The 22,051-nt window shown below is 38.4% G+C and overlaps 1 protein-coding gene across 1 annotated transcript; it reads left to right on the forward strand.

Moving 5' to 3' along the window:
* Window positions 1–1,281: 1,281 nt before the first annotated feature.
* Window positions 1,282–21,997, forward strand: LOC308665944 (vitamin D3 hydroxylase-associated protein-like; the record flags this gene model as incomplete). The annotated part of the gene is made up of 15 exons (XM_081324334.1): window positions 1,282–1,491; window positions 3,239–3,352; window positions 4,802–4,945; window positions 6,008–6,141; window positions 7,318–7,524; window positions 7,913–7,953; window positions 12,010–12,134; window positions 13,572–13,697; window positions 15,098–15,195; window positions 17,806–17,905; window positions 18,381–18,424; window positions 19,848–19,887; window positions 20,903–21,011; window positions 21,632–21,777; window positions 21,869–21,997. The coding sequence occupies 15 exons, from the start codon at window positions 1,282–1,284 to the stop codon at window positions 21,995–21,997; spliced, it is 1,767 nt and encodes a 588-aa protein (XP_081180460.1).
* Window positions 21,998–22,051: the final 54 nt, after the last annotated feature.

The following is a 22,051-nucleotide window of genomic DNA, read 5'->3' on the forward strand; positions in this document are numbered from 1 at the left end:
CTTATTTCTTATATAAACATTAAAATCCTACCGTTGTTTTGTGCTAGTATTTGACTGTAATAAAGCTTTGATTTGATTTGTGAATGGTGATTTAACACTGCATTGTCAAGCTATAGATATTATCTCATATATTGGACAACATTTTTGTATGGAGCTTACAAAAGAAGCTTGTTGAAGCTATGAAGAATCTTAGGAGAAAGAACAAAGAAGAAACAAAAAAATCAAATTCTATGGCATTTCGATTGTTTTAAATTTAAGACTATTAGAACTAAAAGTAAGGGATATAAAGTTGGTTTATTTGATCAAGGTTAAAATATACTATTATTTCTGGTAAGTCTTAATGGACTTTTTGTTGACACTGGGACAGAAAAGATGAAGCTTTATGGATTTGTCTATAAAGGGATTGCATATAGGATGATGAGATCATTGGTTGTAAGCTAAGATGAGATGAAAAGATACAAAAAATATTTGTACTTGTTATGAAGGTTGAAAGTCATTTGTTTATACATTTTCTTTCAATTTTTTCTTTTCTATTTTTTGCTTTTTCTTCCCTTTAGCACTTTCCATTTTTCTATTCTTTCTTTTAGTATGTATCAGATTTTACTATTTTAATTAAAATCCTCAAGTGTGTGTGTGTGTGTGTGTGTGTGTGTGTGTGTAAAAGATAGTAAAGAAAGGGCTAAAATGGCAATTTCTTCATATAGCTAGTCATACCTCCTTTTCATGAAACAAGGGTGTGAGTATGTAACAACCTCTTTGATTAATCTCAGTTTGATTAGTGACTATTCTATATGAACCTTTGAAATGCTAAGGCACCACCAGTCTTTGGGCTGTCTATTAAAGGTGCATTTTGGTTCTTCTATTGGCAACCACCAAGCTCAGCATAATCCCAAGTAACTGATTACCCCAGCTCACAACTCCCAGAACAGAAATGGGAGAGTGGATTCAGACTGCGTGTATGTGCCAAACTTACATACAAATCGTAACTATGCAAATTGCAGCTGCCGCTATGTTATCTGCTAAAACAAGAAAAAAAGACTATTGCTATAGCTGCTGAGTTTGGGAGCCCAATAGGCTGTTCTGAAATATCACTTGAAGCCTTAATTAAGTTTATCTAATACTTTAGATAAATCATCCTTTAAATACACCTTGGGAGGAGTCCAAGGTACAACTAGGAGGTCTCCAGTAACTTGAGATACCTTTATAGCCAATGCTTTAACAATACAACCTCCTGTTGGTATCAAGGAGACCCTACTACAAAGACACAGAGAAAGATTCACCATGATGCAGAAGAAGCTACAAGACATTCTACTCACAGATGGAATCAACACACCTATTGTGTTTGCTGTTGCTTGTGGCACAATCACAGTGGTTGTGCTATGGAAATGGGTGATACGTAGAGAGATTCAGAGGAAAATGAAAGAAGCCCGACAATGGCGAAATGGCAGTCTAGAACAAATGGAAAAAGTTGCTTGGAGGCTTAAACAGAAGGTGGCTTCTTCTTGGGACGGGGAGGATGGTGGCGTTTTTGTGTTATGGAGGGCTCTTTTGAATGTAAACTTTGCTGCTTTCAGTAAGACTTTTGAACCGTTCTCATGTCTGAATGGTGAAACTTAGGTCAGCTTTGCTGATTTATGGGCTTTCTTGTTTTACAAAGTGTGGGTCAATATCTATGATAGGTTGCATCTTTTCTTAAATTTTGACATGTCATACTGTCTGTCCTTTTTTGGGGAAGTGAGGATCAATGAAGACTTACGTACAGCTTGAATGTGAGATGGTTTTTTTTAAAAAAAAATTCTATCTATTACTTTCTCTCTGGACAAACCCTGATGTATTTATTGTGCACTCCTCTTCATGTGCTTTAAAGTAGCAAGAATGTAGCTTGGAAGCTATTTTTACTTTTAATTTTAGCATTGGTAATAATAATTACAAAGTACAGCAATGATAGGTGAATTTCTTTCTGTCTCTGTCTCTGTGTGTGTATGTGTGTGTGTGTGTGTGAGAGAGAGAGAGAGAGAGAGAGACAGAGACTGAATAATGGGCTACATAGGCTGTTCAGATCATCATATGAGCATTTCAGACAAAGAGGAAGCAGTACCTGCAAAGTATTTAAGTTATAACAGAATTAATTTTGCCACTTAGTCTCTCTCTCTCTCTCTCTCTCTCTCTCTCTCTCTCTCTCTCTCTCACACACACACACACACACACACACACACACACACAAATTACTTTGCTTCAAAGAACACAGACACATCTAATCAATTTTTTGTTACAAGTGGGACATCAGTCAGAGGAAATTTCTATATTTTTTCTGGAGACTAATCTAAGAGGAGAACCAGAGTGATAAAGTGGGCTATGACTGTGGGGGATCCAGGGCTAAGTCAGCAATGGAAGAGCATTGGGTGACTCATTTTGTCTTAATGCAGCCTATTTCATGAAATTCTTGTTGTGAGGAATATTTGAAATGGGATACTATGTACCTTGAGCTTCTGGAGGAAAGATGGAATATGAATCTAAGAAACAATTCAGTGATTTCCAAGAGGCTAGTAAATGTCTTCTAGCCTTGACTCATTTTTCTCATTGACGAGTTCAAAATAAATGGACTCTCAACCAAGGTTTCATATTTATATCTATATTCTTACAAAGGATATTCTAATCCCTATATTGCCTCTGTCAAGGACTTCAGATCCGCCAGGATAAGGAAGCTATTGTGTTTGCTATTTGCTGGATTAAATGAGCAAGAGCAATTGTGCTTGTAGTAAAAGCACGTGAATACCAGAATTTATAAATGGCTTTCTGTTGAATCATTGTAGCACCTAAAGCTAATGCTTCAACAGGCATACCTCATGATAAGCAACAACATGGTATAAAGCACAGATAATATTTCCTTTGAAACCCAAATCCAAGAAGCAGAGTACTTAAAACTAGTCAAGATAGCTCACATTTTAAAAAAATTGTTAAAAAACACTTTGCAATATGACTGAGACCTGAGGAAAAATGGAGGTTGAGGCTGAAAAGTTGATTAAGGAATGAAGTTTTCAACTGACATCCCAAGAATTCTCTTCTGAACTGCATTCAGTTTTATTATATATAATTTGTGGGTTTTCATTCTCTTCTTTGTGTGTTCTTGATTTGCCATGAAAAACTAACAGCAGTATAACTTTTGTCCTGGCCTGTGACATAAATTTAGGGTTGTTCCCAAGTTTTTCCCTTATTAAATGGTTGTTTCTACTTGCAGAATCCCGGAATCCAGTCGGAATTTATCCTCTCTCTGACACTAACAGAAGTGGCAGAAAAACTCAGAGAGGAAAAACTTTCTCCAGAGAGTGTCCTGTATACCTATATAAAAAAGGTGAACACAATAGGGGCTATTGGAATATTTTGGGGTTTTTAGATATATCAATATAGAGAACATACAAACACAGTGTTAAAAGTTTTAAAAAGGAAGATGAAGTCTAATACAAAACAATATAAAATAAGAAGAAGAAAAGAGAAAGAACTGGAAAGAAAGCTAGAAATGCAATAAAAAATAAGTTAAAGGAAAAGAAAAAAAAATACAAAAAAGTAGTTTCCAATCTTCTTTACAGCAGTTATAAGCAAATTATAAATTTAGCTCCTACTCTAAGGAGCTCAATATGTCTCTTCTGTCTATATCATTAGCAAAACCATAAATCAAACATTCATATGTAAAAAATTCATAAAGGGTTTCTAGTCAACAAGAAAAATATTCTCTCATCAAAGCAGTCAGTTTGGCCATCTGAGAAAGTTTCCCTATTCCTCCATTGTGGGTAATGCCAAATCTTTCCATCTTTGTGCAGATAATTATCTTACTTTTTAAAATCACTATTTAGAACAGTCGTTTTCAGTACTCATTAGAGAACATTGTTATAGATATGTTGTAGCACAGAAGTGGGCAAACTTGCCAGAATGTTTTTGCAGCCCCAGGATAATCTGTATTTGGGAATGTGGAGATGTTTTTGCAATGTTAGAGGCTTGGAGAGAATTTGGTTGAAATTGAGGCCTTAAGACCAAAATGTAAGAAACATAGTTCACTTTCTAAATCCAACATTCCCCTTCTCAATTTTTTTTTATTGGTGGGTTTTAAAGGGAATCAGATCACCTTTTCCAGCCCTTTACCTTTCTCCAAAGGACCATAATATCACACAATTGTCATTGGCTATATTTACTCGGGTCCCTAGAAAACCAATCTATCAAACAATGAGTTCCATCAGCCATGAGAAAATTGTTTGCCTGTATTAACAGATGCATAACAGACTGGTTAACAAGACGTAGATCTAATCAGGTGCTACCTAGCTTACTTTGTTGGATTCAAGAGAGACAATAATCCATTCCAATTTCATAGATAGTCGGTGTCTGTCAAACAAGGTAGACGAGACTCCAAACGAATGGTTCGGAACTACTTTTTATTGTAGCAGCTATAGTAACAAAATCTTGCATATCTGAATGTGTTTCCTCCTCCTTCCCTTTATCTTGATGTGAACTAGGGCAGGTCTTTTTTTGAGACATTTTCTCAAGTTATGTTATTTTCTTGGCTGGGACTCCTCTTATCTCATCATTATCTTAGTAGGGGCTCTTTTTCCAGTCATTCAGGGCCATTCCCCAGTCAGTTTTAAACTAAACAGTTATCACTGTTTTTAACTTATGCTCCCCCATCTTATAAACCCACACAGAAACACATCCATCTGTTCTCTGGGTGAACACATGGATTTTCCTGAATACAAAGGTTGACTTCAGCTTACTTTGGTTTATTTAACAAATCATGCTTCTCCCTCTGGGCCAGGCCCTTGAAGTAACCCAGGAGGTGAACTGTGTGACAGATTTTCTTCATGGATGTGAGGAACAGCTCCAGCACCTGAAGAAGCAAAAAGAGAAAGGTTTGCTGTATGGAATTCCTGTCAGCATTAAGGACCACATTGGATACAAGGTGCATCTTCCTTTATCTTTTGAAATACTTGCTACTGAAAAAAGAGGCGTGCGTCAGAAGTATTAAGAAAGGGTTGTTGTTTAAGATATTTCCACATCTTTAGCTAAAATACAGGGCATTTCTACTTTCAGTCCAGTTGCTGCAGAGGTTAGGAAATATGGAAGGCTGAAATTGAGTTTCCTGTTTCATTTCTATGCAACTATTCCAAGGCAGCAGCCATGTTACTTTTTTACAGGAAAACAACATTTCGTAGCAGTTTAAAAAGAAACGTATTATGATAAAAGCTTTAATATCAATCGAATGGAGATAAAAGCTTTAATATCAATTAAAAGAAGTTAAACCTTTTCATTAGATTAATTTTCATTGCAAATAAGAATGAAGTGTCACACGCTTAATGTTTGATTGCCTATGTCAGTGCAGAGATATATGTTTTCTAGGATTTAAATTCCACAGTTCTTTCACCCTTCCCATCTCACCAGCCTGAACCCTTACATGAAGAGGGGGCATCGGACGTGTGTTGCAACAACAGTTAGTAATGCTGTTTGTGCTCCTGTGTACGTATATATGGGATCTTTCTTAAAATATCCACATGCACATATATACCATCAAAAGTGTCTAAGCAAGGAACAGCAGCTGGTCACGAACCTTGACAGATGTCTCTGGGTTCTGATAGGCCTACAGATTCTGAAACACAGTGGGCTATTTTTATGAGTAATTTATGACTAGTGACAAGTCATTTGTCATTTCATAAAAGCATATCTCTCTTCACAGCATAGTACTCTACAGACAGCAGAGATGTCATATGGTATCGGAATCTAATTATTAGATGAAAACTGACACCTTACAAGGGACTTTAGAAGAGATCTTTCCATGTATGGTGCTAGTTCTTTCTATTCATCTTAACTGTCATTTCATTAGGAGGGTTTTTGTGATATTTGATCAATAAGACCTGTTCCCGGACAAGTCCTCATAACTTGAAGCTCTGTATAACATAACTGTATGCTTGTTATACATACTCTGACATAACGTTATATCAAGCAAGTTGTGTTTTCTCTCCCAAAGGGACACATCTCTACCTGTGGCTTGGTGCAGTACCTTGACAAAGTAGAGGCTGATGACAGTGTGATAGTAAAAGTTTTGAAGAAACAAGGAGCAATTCCATTTGTGAAAACTAATATTCCTCAGAGCATGATAAAGTATTTTTCCTCTATTTTAGAAATGTCTTGATTAATAATAACCTGGGAATCTAGGGTGGTGGGTTAATGGAAGAAAGATTACAGAAGCACGAAAGATTCTTTGGCAGAAGGCTTAAAACAAGTAAGAAAAATATTTCTGCTTAAATAAATAATATAAAGAATTTATTATTGCACCAGAAACAAGGAGGCTGCAAGTTAGCAATATTGTATTGTGGTGCTAGTATTATTTTGAGGGAGCATTCAAAATAACAGACAGTTAAGACATGAAATTTTGCTATCTCAATGTTCTATCACAGACATGTCAAACACAAGGCCCGGGGGCCGGATCCGGCCCACGAAGTGGTTTCATGTGGCCCGTGAAGCCATCCTGGAAACAGTGAGGGAACGGCCCCCACTGCCTTGGCCCTGGCCCAGAGACCCTCCTTCTTCCAGAGACCCTCAGATCTGTCCCACTCCTGCCCAGGCCCCCATAGGCACCCTTGATGCAAACGATGTAGAGCTGGCCACGCCCACCCAGTAGGCTATACGCACTCTAGCCACGCCCACCCAGTAGGCCACACCCACCTTGGCCATACCCACCTGGCCCCCTGAGGGCAACCGCAATGCTGATGCGGCCCTCAATGAAATTGAGTTTGACACCCCTGTTCTATCACCTTAATTTCAGCATGGATGAAGCCTGGATATTGTCTATAATGGCTAAAATAATTTTCCATGGTCAGAAGTATTAATTTAAGTATTGGAGGCTGGGAACAATGTGGGATGGTTCTCTTTATTATGCCAGTCTTGAAAAATCCTCTGGATCCTTTGAATGGCCATGACTACAGAGATTGTTGACCTATACTATTTCCTCTCTTTTACCAAGGCAGTTGGAATTGTTTGATATTCTGTATTAGCCTTCTCTTCCACAACTGGGATTGTAAATTCCATAATCCCCAGTCACTGTTTTTCCTGAGAATTCTGGGACTTGCGGTCTCAAAATATCCGCATGGCACCAGATTCCAATCTTTGTGCCATGTTGGGGGTATTTGTCCTCACTCACTGGTTTTGCAGTGCTATGTGCAAGTTATTATTTGATTGGTTATTATATAGTTTCCCTCTCGCCCACCAATCTCTCTTTCTTTGGTCCAATGCTGATATCAAAAAATGTAACTGCCAATCACTATCTGTTTTGTTCAGCTATGATTGCAGTAACTTAATCTTTGGTCAAACAAAAAACCCTCTGAACCACAAGAAAAGCCCTGGTGGGTCCTCTGGAGGAGAAGGGGCACTGATTGCGGGAGGTGGATCCCTCTTGGGTTTTGGGACAGATGTTGCTGGAAGCATTCGCCTGCCCTCCAGCTTCTGCGGGCTTTGTGGACTCAAACCAACAGGCTCTCGGTTAAGGTCAGTTCTAGCTTCTTCTTTGGACTGATAAACATCCCAATGTTTGAATGCTAATATTGATTGGATTACATGTTTTATGAGCATTCTAAGGAAGCATTTCATTTCTGCAGAAATGAAAATATGCTGGTCGCATTCACCAATTGATTCTTCTTTACAAATATTGTGATAAATGCACATTCTGTGGTAGGGGGTGGCTTTATTATAATTCTCATTATGAACACATTTGTCGTTTTTATTATTTTAGCTTTAATTGTTATCTGAAGGTCATCTCCTTTCTTGAGACTTCTTTTCGAATGCATTAATAGATTATATGATTGCTGTTTCTTTTCTAACTGTTTTGATTGTGAACACTTTATTTCCCCCTCTCTTGTTTACATTTTCCCCCCAGCACCCTGGGTCTTGCTAGTCCAGTGGCAGGCATGAAGTCAGGTGAGTAATAAAAGTGGATTTTGGGTGGGTGGGTCAACCTTGAATCCTACCCCAAGTCTATGCAGTTTTTGTGGCCTCATTTTCAGGATTTGCTTGCCATTGTCTTCTTCTGGGAGAGCAAATACCCCAAAGTCATTCATCTGCTCTCTATCTAAGGCAGCATTGGGACGTGTTTTTTTTTCTAGCCTGATGCATTTAACCACACACAATTTGTTCCCAAGTAATAAGTAGCCATCCAAAACCTGTAATATTTAAATATGTATACGTGACCTTTCTAGATAAAAAAATCTACCAAGATGGTGCATGGACAAATATCTACATAATAATATGATATTCTTACAAAATGTTATAATATTACAACCTGTGTGTTGTGTGAGCAACATATTTATTAAATTATTAATTAAAATAATTAAATTTTATTAATTAATTGCTTGATTAAAAGTCATGTAAAAGAAGTGAGTTTTCTTTTTTTTATTGAAAAGTTTTACAATACATTTTAAACATAAACTCCCCCAAACTTCCCCTCCCTCCCCCTCCCCCCCAACTTCCCAGAGCTGAATACAGGGTATTACCTCTACCAAGCTTAAACTAAAATATGCTAACCATCTATAATTACACTTTAAATCTTATCACACTTTAACTCCACTTAAACATAATTAACTAAAAGTTCAATTATAATATATCTTCCTTGTGTATCTGCTTCAATTAGGTTAGCTGTTAAAGTCTTCTTCACATCAATAACTACACCATTTTTCTTTTCCGGAGCAGATGCTATAAACTGTATACCCAGTCTGGAATTTATCAAATATTTTTGATCAGATACACGAATACGCATTTCCTGCAAGCATATAATGTTATTGTTAAATTGTTTCAAATATTGAAATATTTTCTTTCTCTTTTGTGGTGAGTTTAAACCATTAACATTCCATGTTAGAAACTTTGTCGCCATCTTTTGCGACTTGAAGCTTTCGGAGCGTATCTTGCAGATCCACAAGCATCTGCTTCTTTGGTCTCGCTCCTCCCACTGCTTCACTATAAGATTCTTGAGTTGTAATTGTAGAGTACTGTTTCTGTTGCTGCTGTTGTTGTTGTTCCTTTCATTTGGTTGCAGCCCGTGTCATTCTTTGATCCCTTGGTTCTTCTGGTGGTGCCAGGGACTGCGCAATTTCCAAAGTTTGCTGTACATCTCCTACAATCAACGAGGTGATTTCTTCACCTTGCTGTATGCCTTCCACTTGTGCCTTACGCGCTCCTTCTTCCTCTCCTCTTTTGAATTCTGGGGGTGGTGATGAACCTGCTTTCAGTACATTACAATAAAAATCTTGTGCCTTCAGAACTGTATTAAGACGATATCTTGTACCTGCATAATTCACCACTATCCCAGTTGGTATCTCCCATCTAAACTGGATCTGTCATTTTTTAATTCATCTATCAAGAAAACAAACTCTTTCCTTTTCCTTAAAATTCTTGGTGGAATTTCTTTCAAAATTAAAACCTCTTGATCAGCCACTTTAAATCTGTTATTATAAAAGGCTTGAATAATCGCATTTCTGATCGTTCTCTTTGCAAAGTAAACAACCACATCTCTTGGTAATTTTCTTTGCCTAGCAATCCATGAATTGACATGAAATATTTTGTCTATTTCCCATATAAAATCTTCAGCTCGCCATCCCAAAATAGGCGCCACAGCTTTTGCCAACATCTCTTTCAAATTTTCTTGTGGATTTTCTTTCAAACCTCTTATCCTCAAGGCAAACTCCCTATCTCTATATTGTATCATTACCACCTCATCATCAATTTTATCCATTTTATTCTCAGCTTCACACATTTTAGCCTCCAATATCAAATTATTTTGCTTAACTTCTTCCACGCGTTCATCCAGACTCTCAATACAAACAGTCAGTCCCTGAAATGCCAGCAAGATGTCCTCTCATATTTCCTTATTTTTCTCATTAATAAGCTCTGCCATTTGCTCAGATTGAAGTTTTAAAGCATCTTTTAAATCTTTTAGTGTTAATGTGGGTGTAGGTGCTGCGGGGGGTGGCATCAATGTCTGAAGTCCAGATTGTTGAACTGGTGATGCCCCCGCACTTTTAGAAACAGCAAATCTCGGTGGTTTGGAAGCCATTTTAACACCCAATTAACTTTTGTTTCACACTTTCACTTTTCCGCCCAAATTGCAACTTTGTTACTTTCTGTTAAATGTCCAAATCCTTTCAATCTCTTTTAAGCCAATTTCAAATGTTTTAAACAAAGTCTTTTACAACTTTAAAAATCCACTTTCTGTCTTGCTCCTTGAACTTTTATATTATTTCCTTATTCTTTTGTTCTTCCCACTTCCTCCAAAAGATTTATTCCAACGCCATCTTCCTCCCCTTCTTTTAAGTTATACCGGAGTTAAAGATCAAATACTTGCTATTTCAATATTCTCCTGCTCAGCTCTGCCTGCGTCCAAGTAATCCGAAGTACAGTATTGAGTGCAGGGATGGTTGCAGCATCCTGCTCTGTTTAAAAAACCTTAAAACAGAGGAGCCCCGAGTCCGGAGTTGATTCAGGCTTCGAGGGAGCTCTCACCCTTCGACCCCCAGATTAATAATTCTGGGGGTCTAGGGGATCTCTCTATAGGGACGCGGTGGCTCAGTGGGTTAGGACGCTGAGCTTGTCGATCAGATGGTCGGCAGTTTGGCGGGTCGAATCCCGAGTGCCGCGTAACAGAGTGAGCGCCTGTTACTCGTCCCAGCTTCTGCCAACCTAGCAGTTCGAAAGCACCTAAAAATGCAAGTAGAAAAATAGGGACCACTACGGTGGGAAGGTAACAGCGTTCCGTGCGCCTTTGGCGTCTAGTCATGCCGGCCACATGACCACGGAGACATCCTCAGACAAGCGCTGGCTCTTCGGCTTTGAAATGGAGATGAGCACTGGCCCCTAGAGTTGGAAACGACTAGCACGCATGTGCGGGGGAACCTTTACCTTTACCTTTAGGGGATCTCTACCTCTACCTGAATGCTAGCCCCCCCCCTCTTCTCCCGAGGGGAGGATTCCCAAGAAGTGAGTTTTCAAAGAGCTTTGAAAGGCCTTATTGGAGTTAATCTGGCATGGTTACAAAGTGAGTAAACAATACTGACAAAAAATAATTTTGCAACAACAAACACTTATTGGCTGCAATCTGCACTATTGAGAATTTCTGTGTCTTCTTTAAAATAGCTTCATATACAGCACATTAACTTGTCTGGGCTGCAATCAAACCCTGCTTACATTTGTCAGGGATAAAATGGATCAAATGGCTGGTTTTCTGCTATTAAAGAGAGATGTAGCAGCATTGCTTCTAATCAATTTATAAAGGCCAATAAACTAGGACTGAAATTTGACCTTGTTTCCAGGTATGGTATCTGGCAATTTTGTTCTAAAGAGGACAGAAAGAACAGGGATGGAGTATGGAGGTACTCTTAGTATAATAATTGTCATTGGAGACTCCAGTGACTTCTGTAGCTAGGAGAACCTTTAGTTGGTAGTCAATTACTGCATCTCAGAACAAGCTAGCTATGTTACTCATGCATTTATAAACTTACAGTTAGATTTCTTAATGAGAGACTACTTTGCACTTGGTCTGGAGGCTCAAGCTGATGAGAATATGCACTAGGAAGATTACTGATTTTTTTTCTGTTGAAGCAACTTGATTGGCTGCCAATTAATTATCAAACCAGGTTCAAAACTTTATGTATAACATACAAGGCTCTAAACAACTATCACCAGGATATCTGACGAATCACCTTTTTAAAGGTATTACTTTTATTATTTATTTTTAAAATTATGAACTGCTATGGGATACAATTCTATGAAAAATATAGAAACGTAGTAAATAAATAATCTGAAATCCAGTATATCTTTTCTATTAGTTGCACTTCTGACTCCATTAAGTTAACCTTGGGAATTACCTCTGGTTAAATTATTTATCCATCTAACCTATTATTGATGGCTGCTTAGTCACCAGCAAGAACCTTTTACCTGATTTGTTTCATGCAATCCATTTTACTGGAGCTCCTGTTTCCTTTGTAGTGACTGCAACAATCGGTCCAATGGCAAGAGATGTAGATAGTCTGGCTCTGTGCATGAAAGCTCTCTTATGTGATGAGTTATTCCACCTGGATCCTTCAGTACCCCCTTTGCCATTCAGAGAAGAGGTAATTGAATGAGTTGGGCAGCTATACAAATGTGAAAAGTGAATGAATGAATGAGGGCAACCAGCAGAGTGTAGGTGCCTTTTAAGTAAGCAGCAAGATGCAGACTCTGCAGGCAAGTTCAGTGTCTCGTTGTTAGCAACACCTCACCTGTACCTGCTAAGTGAGGAGAGGATTTAAATGACATAGGGACTGCCTTCCATTGCTGGAAGCAAATTTTGCATTTGCCCTTGTGCATTGTGAAATCATGTTCTTGTCTCCTGCTGTCTTGTGCCTTGATCATTTTTAAGTTATTGTGTGATGTTGGATAGTCCATGGATAGTCTACTTGGATTATGCTTATCCTCAGCCTTGCACAAGCTCTTTTCTAATGCTTCTGCAAGTCCAACTTCTGCTGCAGTTTAGAAGTTTTCCTTGGGAAAACTGGATAAAAAAACCCCAGTAATTACTGAAAGCTGAGAAATTCCTTTCAATTTCATGAAAAGTTTTCAAGAAAACAAGTAGCTAAATACACATTTGCTCCTAAAGACTGTAACATGTATCACATTCATTATAATTTTTTTGTACACTGTCTAGAATGATTCCATTAATACAATGAAATGAGTGTAATATCATGTACATATTATGTTTCTAATCAGTTTTGGAGAATTTGTCTACACAGATCTGAAAGGAAAGTTGTACCAGATAGGAGCATCAAGTTGACTTGTAAAGTTCAAAGTTCTTTTCCATAGTAATCTTTTAGGTTATTCAAGAGCCCTCATTATCATTGCTACAAAATTTCCGTGTAACATTAAAGAAAATTCTTTGGTTTTCAAGGACATGGTTAAATGCCATTCTTTGAATACTGATCACTTTTTTGTTAACTGCTTCTGAATTTTAGAGGAAACAATTGCACTGATGTTAACTGAAACCAACCTTGAATTTCTTTGTTTCTTAAACCTGTCTACCTGCCCAAGTCACAATGATTCTGGGTAGCACACAAACAAGTTAAAACAGTACATATCAAAACAAATAAATTGGCTATCAAAGATATTTATCAATATGCCACAACTCTTCCTAGACATGAACTTTTTAAGGAGCACGATAAATGAGGGGAAGCAATGATTCTCCAGACTAGACAGAATCATTATGCAAACATCTACCAGGTACATCCCAAGACCATCAACAGATAGTCAAATATGCCTTAATTCAGACAGGCAGGTCAAAAAAGTATAGACTAGAGTTTAAACTCTAGAGCAAAGATCTATATAAAAGGTTCTGACTTTTTTATACTGCAGTGGGTAAATCAACTGTCAAAGCTAAGGTTCATTCTTCTCTGCAGTAAAGCTTCCAATCTATCCAGATCATATCTGAAAATTTTCAGCCAGGTCAAGCCTAGGGATGGTGACATTCAATTGCTATTTCAAATATTTTACTCTTTTTTTTTTCTCCTTCTCTCCAGATTTACACCAGTTCAAATCTCCTTCGGATTGGATACTACAAAGATGATGGATATTTCCAGCCTTCTCCAAGCATGAAAAGGGCTGTTCAGGAAACAAAAAATCTTCTTCAGGCTGCAGGGCACACAGTATATGCATTTTTTTTTCATTTGTGTTCTAGTTTAAAACATTTCTGACATTTGTGGCTCATATATAACTTAGAACAACATTGTGACCTACATTACTCACAATTTTCTGTAAAACGGGAAGCTTGAATGCCTGTGCTCCCTGTACAATGCTTTAGATCCAGGTATATTTCTGTTTAAAATAGATCACTGAAATCAATCAACTTAAGTTAATTGAATTTAATTGTCACATTTATATCAGCAAATCTATTCAGTCTGATAATATCTTTATCTTTCCTGGCTATGCATTTTTGTAAGTTTACAAAAATATAAACTAGATAATATTTATAAGTGTGTACATGTTTATGTGCTCTATTAGTAATGTACAAAGGTTAATTTTTAGGAAATGCCATTAAAACAACTTTAAACATGGTAATATGGTCTACATAGTATCTATAGAGTATCACTTCCTTGCAGGAAAATGAATATATGCTAACTATCATGTGTGTTAAGGCATAAACCCAAATTTCTGTCACATTATCTATATTAGGGTCTTAACGACATTTCCCACATAGGAATGTGTACGGCCCTATTATAAACTAATTTGGAAGTTTGTTTTATATGGTGAACTGGGATTGCTGACTTGATAAAAGTACTAATTCTCACTAAATGCTTTATTAATTTCTGATCTTCATTTTTTTCCTTCCAAATCTATATTTAAATCTGGGATATATGCTAAGTTAGCATAACACATGAATAGGCCCATAGCCTATTTAGTAACCCATGACTAAAAAGCCATATTGACTAGAAAACCATAGTTCACAGTTAGTCTGGAAGGCATCATGATGCTAAAGGATGGTCTACACCAGGGGTGTCAAACTCAATTTCATTGAGGGCCGCATCAGCATTGCAGTTGCCCTCAAGGGGCCGGGTGGGTATGGCCAGGGTGGGCGTGGCCTACTGGGTGGGCGTGGCTAGAGTGCATATGGCCTACTGGGTGGGCGTGGCCAGCTTTACATCGTTTGCATCAAGGGGGCCTATGGGGGCCTGGGCAGGAGTGGGACAGATCTGAGAGTCTCTGGCAGGTGGAGGGTCTCTGGGCCAGGGCAGTGGGGGCCGTTCCCTCACTGTTTCCAGGATGGCTTCGTGGGCCGCATGAAACCACTTCATGGGCCGGATCCGGCCCCCGGGCCTTGTGTTTGACATGTCTGGTCTACACATTTTAATTTAAGCAAGTTTAATAAGGAGAAAACATAAATTATCTGTTTATCAAATCTGTTTATCAAATCTTCATGAAGTAGGATTCATTTTTAGGTAATTATTAAAACTTCTGAAATAGTTAAATTATCTGCATACGGGACTCATAGCATTCCAACTGCTGTAAAACAATTAACCAACTATTTTAATTTGTCTTTTTTATGCAGCTCATCCCCTTTGTCCCCCCTCGACTTAACTATGTGGTGGATGAGCTTTTCACTAAAGGCATCTTTTCTGATGGAGCTGCAAATTTACTGGCTAAATTGTAAGTAGATAACTTGAAATATGAACATGGCTTGAGCTTAATAACTCTGTTTTAGAATGGGCAGTGCCCACATTAACCAATGTAAAATTAGGTGTGATAAGAAATCCTAGGTTTTTATGAGAACCCTTAGTTTGAATGTGAAAAAAAAATCTGCATGAAAATTAATAGTTAAATAAAATGTCACATTTTAAAGATCAAAAATTATTTTCCAATGAACATATTCAATTGAAAATGTATTTATTATATTTTTAATCTGCCACAACCTTGCAACTAGTTCCAACATTGTAATAAAGCAACAGAATTACAAAATTTGTGCTTCAAAAGATGTTACATATGAAATGTAACATATGAAAAGCTTTTAAGATCATATAGTTTCCTAATTGTACATTAGATGGGTGTTTCTCAACCTTGTCAACTTTAAGGTGGGTGTACTTCAATATCCTAGAATTTCCCAGACAGCATGCTGGCCCAGGAATTCTAGGAATTGAAGTTACTAAGGCTGGGAAACACTGAAGTAGATAATCTCTCACTCAGCACTGACTTGCACATGCCTTTTAAGGTGTGCATGGGACACAGGTGTCTGGAGGAGATCTTTGCACAATCTTGCTACTACTGTTTATTGTGGCATTTTTTCCAATATTGTCTGCACTTTACCTACTTCAACCTGCAAACTAGGAAATTAGAACCAAATGTATTTTTTACTATCTGCTCTAGAGCTTTATTGAAGAGACCTACCGCATGATAAAAAGACATAAAGCAACATAAAAAGATATTTCCGTATAGTTCTAAAATCCTAAATTTAGGACAATCTTTCCCATCATAAACAATAGCAGCTGCAAGAGATTTTATGACACTCTGGGTGATGTTAAGGTTCCAGTGTGATAACATAAAACAAACAAAAGCATCCTCAAAACAGACGAACTTCTGTCAGTAAGTGGAGATATGCAGGTAGGGTGCAAGTTGATATAGAAAGGACATTTAAGGAACAACTGGTCTAAAGTTTTACTATATTTTCATTTGGATGTGTGTAATTGAAGAATATAATTGTAATTGAAGAATATAAATGTAATTGAAGAATATAATTGATTTAATCTTTTTTAATTTTTTAATTGTTTTTAACTTTTGTATTGATTTTTCTTTTAAATATCCTGTAAACCGCCCTGAGTCCTTCGGGAAAGGGCGGTATATAAATCCAAATAATAAATACCGTATATACTTGAGTATAAGCCGACTCGAGTATAAGCCGAGACCCCCAATTTCACCCCCAAAAACTGGGAAAAGTTGTTGACTCGAGTATAAGCCGATCCGCCGTTCTGCATGCCTCGGAGGCTGGATCCGCGCTCTGCAAGCCTCTGCCGCCAGGCAGGTCTCCGTTTTGTTCTGGGACTAGTTCCCTAGCCTTTTGGAGCTTTTGGTGTTCGCCCATCAGCTGTCTACGGGGAGGCAACAAAGCTGCCTCTCTAGGCTTTGAGAAAAGGCCCCTTGCACAAAAGGCAGCTTCAGGACGAGCTTCCAAAAACCCTTTCCTTCCTTAACGCCCTCCCCACCTTCCCCCAGAAAGCCATATTTCTTTTTTTTTTATTGAAAATTTTTATTGAAGTTACAATATTATCCCCTCCCCAACCCACCCCAGAACCCCTCCCCCTCCCCCATATTTCTTCAATAACAAAAACATAAAAAGCTGGTTGGGATGTACTCGCTGATTTCCCCCCCCCCTTTTTTTAGATGCTAAAACTAAACTCTCCCTCTGCCTTCCAACCAATATCCCTTTTTAAAATCTTACCTTGGCTCCAGATGGAAGAGTAGAGGAACTAAGCTAGTAAGGAGAGAATTTTTTTCTGCAACTTTTTACTCCTGAAGTAGTAGTAGTAGTAATAGTAGTAGTAGGAATAATAATAATAAATCCCTAAAAGTTGTGCCAGAAAATGGAGGACGCTGGGTCTTTGCAAGTTTTAGCTGTCTGTCAGACTGCCTGAAAAGGGCGGCCTTCAGGCAGCCAGGCGGACAGCTAAAGCTTGCAAAGACCCAGCGTCCTCCATTTTCTGGCATAACCTTCGGAGATTACTTTAAAAAAAAAAAAAACTTCAGAGGAAAAACAGCTGCAGAAACATTTTGTCTCCTTGCTGGCTTGGTTCATCTACTCTTCAGCCAGGAGGGAGTCCAAGGCCTAGAGAAGGAGAGCTTTGCAGCATCCCTATGGACAGCTGATGGGCAGACAGCTGATTAGCGGAGAAGGCTCTGAAAGTAGCACCAAAGCCTCGGCCGCGCACAAGTCCTCGGTAAGTTTTTTTGTTGACTGGAGTATAAGCCGAAGTGGAATTTTTCAGCCCAAAAAGTGGGCTGAAAAATTCGGCTTATACTCAAGTATATATGGTAATGAATAATAAATAATAAATAATAAATAAATATTAATTCTCAGGAACCTAAATGTGAAATCAGAGAAAGTGACTGATTTTGTATACTAGTTGTGAGTTACTGGCTCACAATTACTACCTCTTTATTTCTATGAATTTAGTCAAAAGAGCTACTATCTAAATACTATTTGTTATTTGAGGGCACTGCTATTAACTATGAAAAAGGACTTGGTTTCCTTTTTCTTTCATCTCCCAGCAAAGGGGATATTGTTGATCCAGTTTTGAAATCCCAGATTAACTGCTACAGTATTCCCATTGTACTGAAAAGGATTTTGGCATTCATCTTAAAACCAGTGGTGAGTATTTGGCTTACTTCTTACCCTGTAATGATGAAAAGGCGAAACTTGCTCTAGCTTGCTGTAATGTAGTGGGTCCGACGCAAGGAAGAGACGCCAGCCGGAGTATGTGTTCAGCTCTTTATTGGGGGGGGGGAACGTACTGAGGAACGAGAGTTACCTGGCCTCCTTAAATACCTAGCCAGGTAGGCGTCCAGCCAATGGGGTTGGCCCTAGGTTTCCCGCCGAAACTAGGTTTCCCGCCAAAACCGTCCAGGCCAACGCCCCCTGGTGGCTGTTGCTATGCAGATGCCTGCATTGGATACATAACACTTGCTAAGTTAGAGATTTGCTAAGATAGGGAAGTGTATCCAAATGTGTTAATCCAAGTCAGAGGGTCTCTCTTGGAGGTGCCCTAGCTGATTTCCCACATCCTTAAGGAATAACTCACGTGATTGCATACAATAAAATCAGTAAACTTGTGTTTCTCCCTTAGTACCCCCGGATTGCCAGAGATCTCAATGCATTATGTGGAGTTGGGTAAGAAATAAGAACTTAAAAGTATTTTCAGCATCTACTCCATACAGTGCTATTCTCCACCCTGGTGTCTTCCAGATCTGCTGGGCTACAAATGGTAGAATTCCAAATAAAAATAAGAACTGTATGGAATAAGGAAGATGGCTTTTGACAGAGATATGCAGTCCCCATTGCCAGGATAAAGCATTTTTAAAGTCCAGAATGTCTAGATAAAGTTTGGAAGCAGCTCAGAAAGATATCTCTCTAATTTACTGAACTTTAAGAAAGAGGAAGAAATTTAGAAAAGTCAGGCAGGCATCTATATGAGACACTTCTGAACCTTGTCTGGATGTTGTGGCTGTAAAAATGCTTTATCCCTATTGCCTTGATATGTGTATCTCCATTAAGGCCACCTTCCTTACTCTCTATAGAATGACTCCTATGCTACTTGTATTTCTAAACCCTGGGGTCCAACACATGTGGTGGCATCATGTTAAGCAAAGCTGATCTAGAATATACCTCTTCATTATCTTTCAGCAGAAATACAGGAGGCGTAATCCCCTGATCCCACGTGCTCTGCCAGTCACGGTTTACTTAAACCAATAAACCATGGTTTGACTTCAAGGCAGTGATATCAAGCACCATGATTTAGGCATATTTATACTTTGAAAATAAGAGACTTTTCAGAATGCATAGGAGCATCTCTCAGGCTCACAGGGAAACCTGAAAAGTGATATTTGTGCTTTAAAAAGGTGTAGCACTTATACTGTATTCTCAGATATTCTGAAACACCTTTTCTGAATTATTGTGGGAGTACTCATAGCTTGGCTTCTGATATTTTCCTTTCTGGTAACTTTCTCAAACAGTATAAATAGTTTAAAACCAGGTCAAATTTCAACATGACACGTTTAACAGTTGAGTGCATTTATATTACACTTTATATTATACTTTAAAACAAACCTCCTTCCTATATTGTGAGAAAAGAGACTCTTATAAAAATAAAATGAAATATCTCAGTAAGGAATGGTTCCTTTCATATTAATAATTCAAACACACTTGCTCAAAGTAGTTAACAGTGATGAAACTATACATCAACATAGCCAAAAAGGACAGCAGAAAATCTGGATAATTGTTAACTATCTGTTAATTTATCGTGTAAACAATAAGCCTGGTTATACATTTAGATTTTGCAATATTGTTTAAGCTTTATACAAGCTGGCCAAACTACAAAAATAAGCACAGGGATCATGGCATTGGTAGTGTCAGTATCCAAGGACTGGCTCCATTCACCAAAATGGCCCTAAATGCATAGCTAGATTGCCCTTTAGATACAGAATCACCGTTTAACTAGCCCATAAATTTTGTCTCATGCAGATATATATTAATCATCATTTTAACTGGAAGTCTTCATGGAACAGTTGTTAATGAATTATTTCAATGTTTGTAGGTCAGCCAAAAATCTTTGGAAGCAACATGCAGCAGTGGCGGTGAGTTTGGAGATCTATGTATCCTCCCCATGAGCCACAATACTTTACATAATGACTACAATGTCGTCTAAAGTTCTAGTCTCTAGTAATGTTTGATGCTAGAAGTATTTTCTCAGCACCGAAATGGATTTTAACATAGGCATAATATGCCAAGTAGATCTAAATGTATCGCAGTATAGTAGCTTTTGTAAGCAGAAATTGAAATGCATTGCCCAGATAAGTAACTCCAATATTTATTTATTGATTGATTTTATAAGACCACCCATCTATCAAATAAATCTGGGTGATAAAGTACACAATATGAAACACTAATAATAAAGCAACAACAAAACCCAGTTTAAGTCCCCCTCATTAAAACTACAAAACACTTGTGAGATATATATACGGTGGTGGGATTCAGCTGGTTCTCACCACTTTGGCAGAACCAGTAGCTAATTTTTTGTTGCCCAGGCCCAGAACGGGCTTCTGGAAGTGGCCTCCACACAGAGAACTCGTTGTTCACATATTTGAATCCCACCACTGTACACATACCCCAAGGCTCTCAAACTAACAGCCTGGCTCCACTGCTTGGAGGAATTAATAGACTTGGGGACAAGCACTATTATTTTCAGAATAAGATTCTGGCAAGTGGTTTGTGTCTAAAGAAAGCTTGCAGGATCCAATCTGAGAAGTTCCCTAGCAGAGTGTGTGCTTTGGGCTATTGTGCTAGAGCAGGGATTGGCAACCTTGGCTCTTTTATGACTTGTGGACTTCAACTTCTAGGAGTTGAAGTCCACGAGTCATAAAAGAGCCAAGGTTGCCTACCCTTGCGCTAGGGAGAGGTCCCCTGAGGATGGGCTCCAGCACAAGTCCTAGTGTCCAACCCAGATTGGATCCTGCAACATTATCCTGGGACCTTCATTCGTGAAAGAAAGCTTGCTTCAGAATTGTCCACTACACAGGCAATTAAAGGGGGTTTGAGGGAGATTGAAAGAAATGTTTTGTCTAGTCCATCTTGTCAAAATATTCTCTACAGGCTTACCGTGAAGAATTCATTGCTGAGTGGAGGAAGCTGAAATTGGACGTCATCCTCTGTCCAGTCCTGGGACCAGCTTTTAATGAAGGCTATCCCGGGAAATTGTTTGGTATAATGTTCATTTACCTTTGTTGGCTTTTATTTATGGTTTCAGAAGATAACACTGAAAAGCTTGTCTCTTACATCTTCAAAAAACTATTTGCCAACTGCTTGCCAAGATCCAGAAAAAATATTTAGTCATTAATTTTGAACAAATTATTCTTTAGAAATATTTCAGGTTGCTAATTACTTTGTCATTGTTTCTATTGCATTTTATACTCTGAATTGCTTTGTAAATTACACTTGCACATTTAAATGTTAAAACTGGAATCTCAAATTTGATAATTTTCTCCCAAAATTACCAGACAATTAAAAATAGCTTTGATTTTAGTTTTTCTTCTCAGTATTGGGATCATATAACAGGCCTTGCTTTAATCTTGTCCCAAAGGACTGCTGTCCTAAAATGTAGTGACCTCACTGTGGATTAATCTGGCTGGAGGGGAAAATATCTAGTTTTCGAAGGTAAAAGGAAATTCCAGACTAAAGCCTTGCAAAACCCGATTCAGTTTCAATGACCAGAGAATAGGAATAGTAAAAGGGACCCCACAAGATCTCGTCCATAGGCACCAGAATCTTTCCTGGATGATCTGTAGAACTTTGATTGATTTACTTTGGTTCTGCTCTTTTCAGCTGCTACTTCGTACACTAATTTATACAATGTCCTGAACTTCCCTGCTGGTGTTGTGCCAGTCACCACTGTCACCCAGGCTGATGAAGAGGAGCTGAAACAGTACCAAGGTCATTATGGTGACCCCTGGGATAAACGGATGAAAGAGGTCTGTATGGTCACCAAAAGAGCCAAGCTGTCTTTCTGAGAGTTCGTCATGTAGTTGCCTCTTCCTGTTCTGACTGTCCCTCTGTCTTCAGGCTGTCACGGATGCTGTGGATCTCCCTGTAGCCGTCCAGTGCGTGGCTTTGGCTTGGCAGGAGGAACTGTGCCTTCGGTTCATGAAGGAAGTTGAGACCCTCACCCGCAACAACAGACTGAAAGCATGATCTGTTGCGCAGGCTAATGGTTTCTCTTCAGATTGGATAGTCTCGTGCAGACAA

This window comes from Vipera berus (assembly GCF_964194415.1).
Source record: "Vipera berus genome assembly, chromosome: 3".
NCBI lineage: Eukaryota > Metazoa > Chordata > Lepidosauria > Squamata > Viperidae > Vipera > Vipera berus.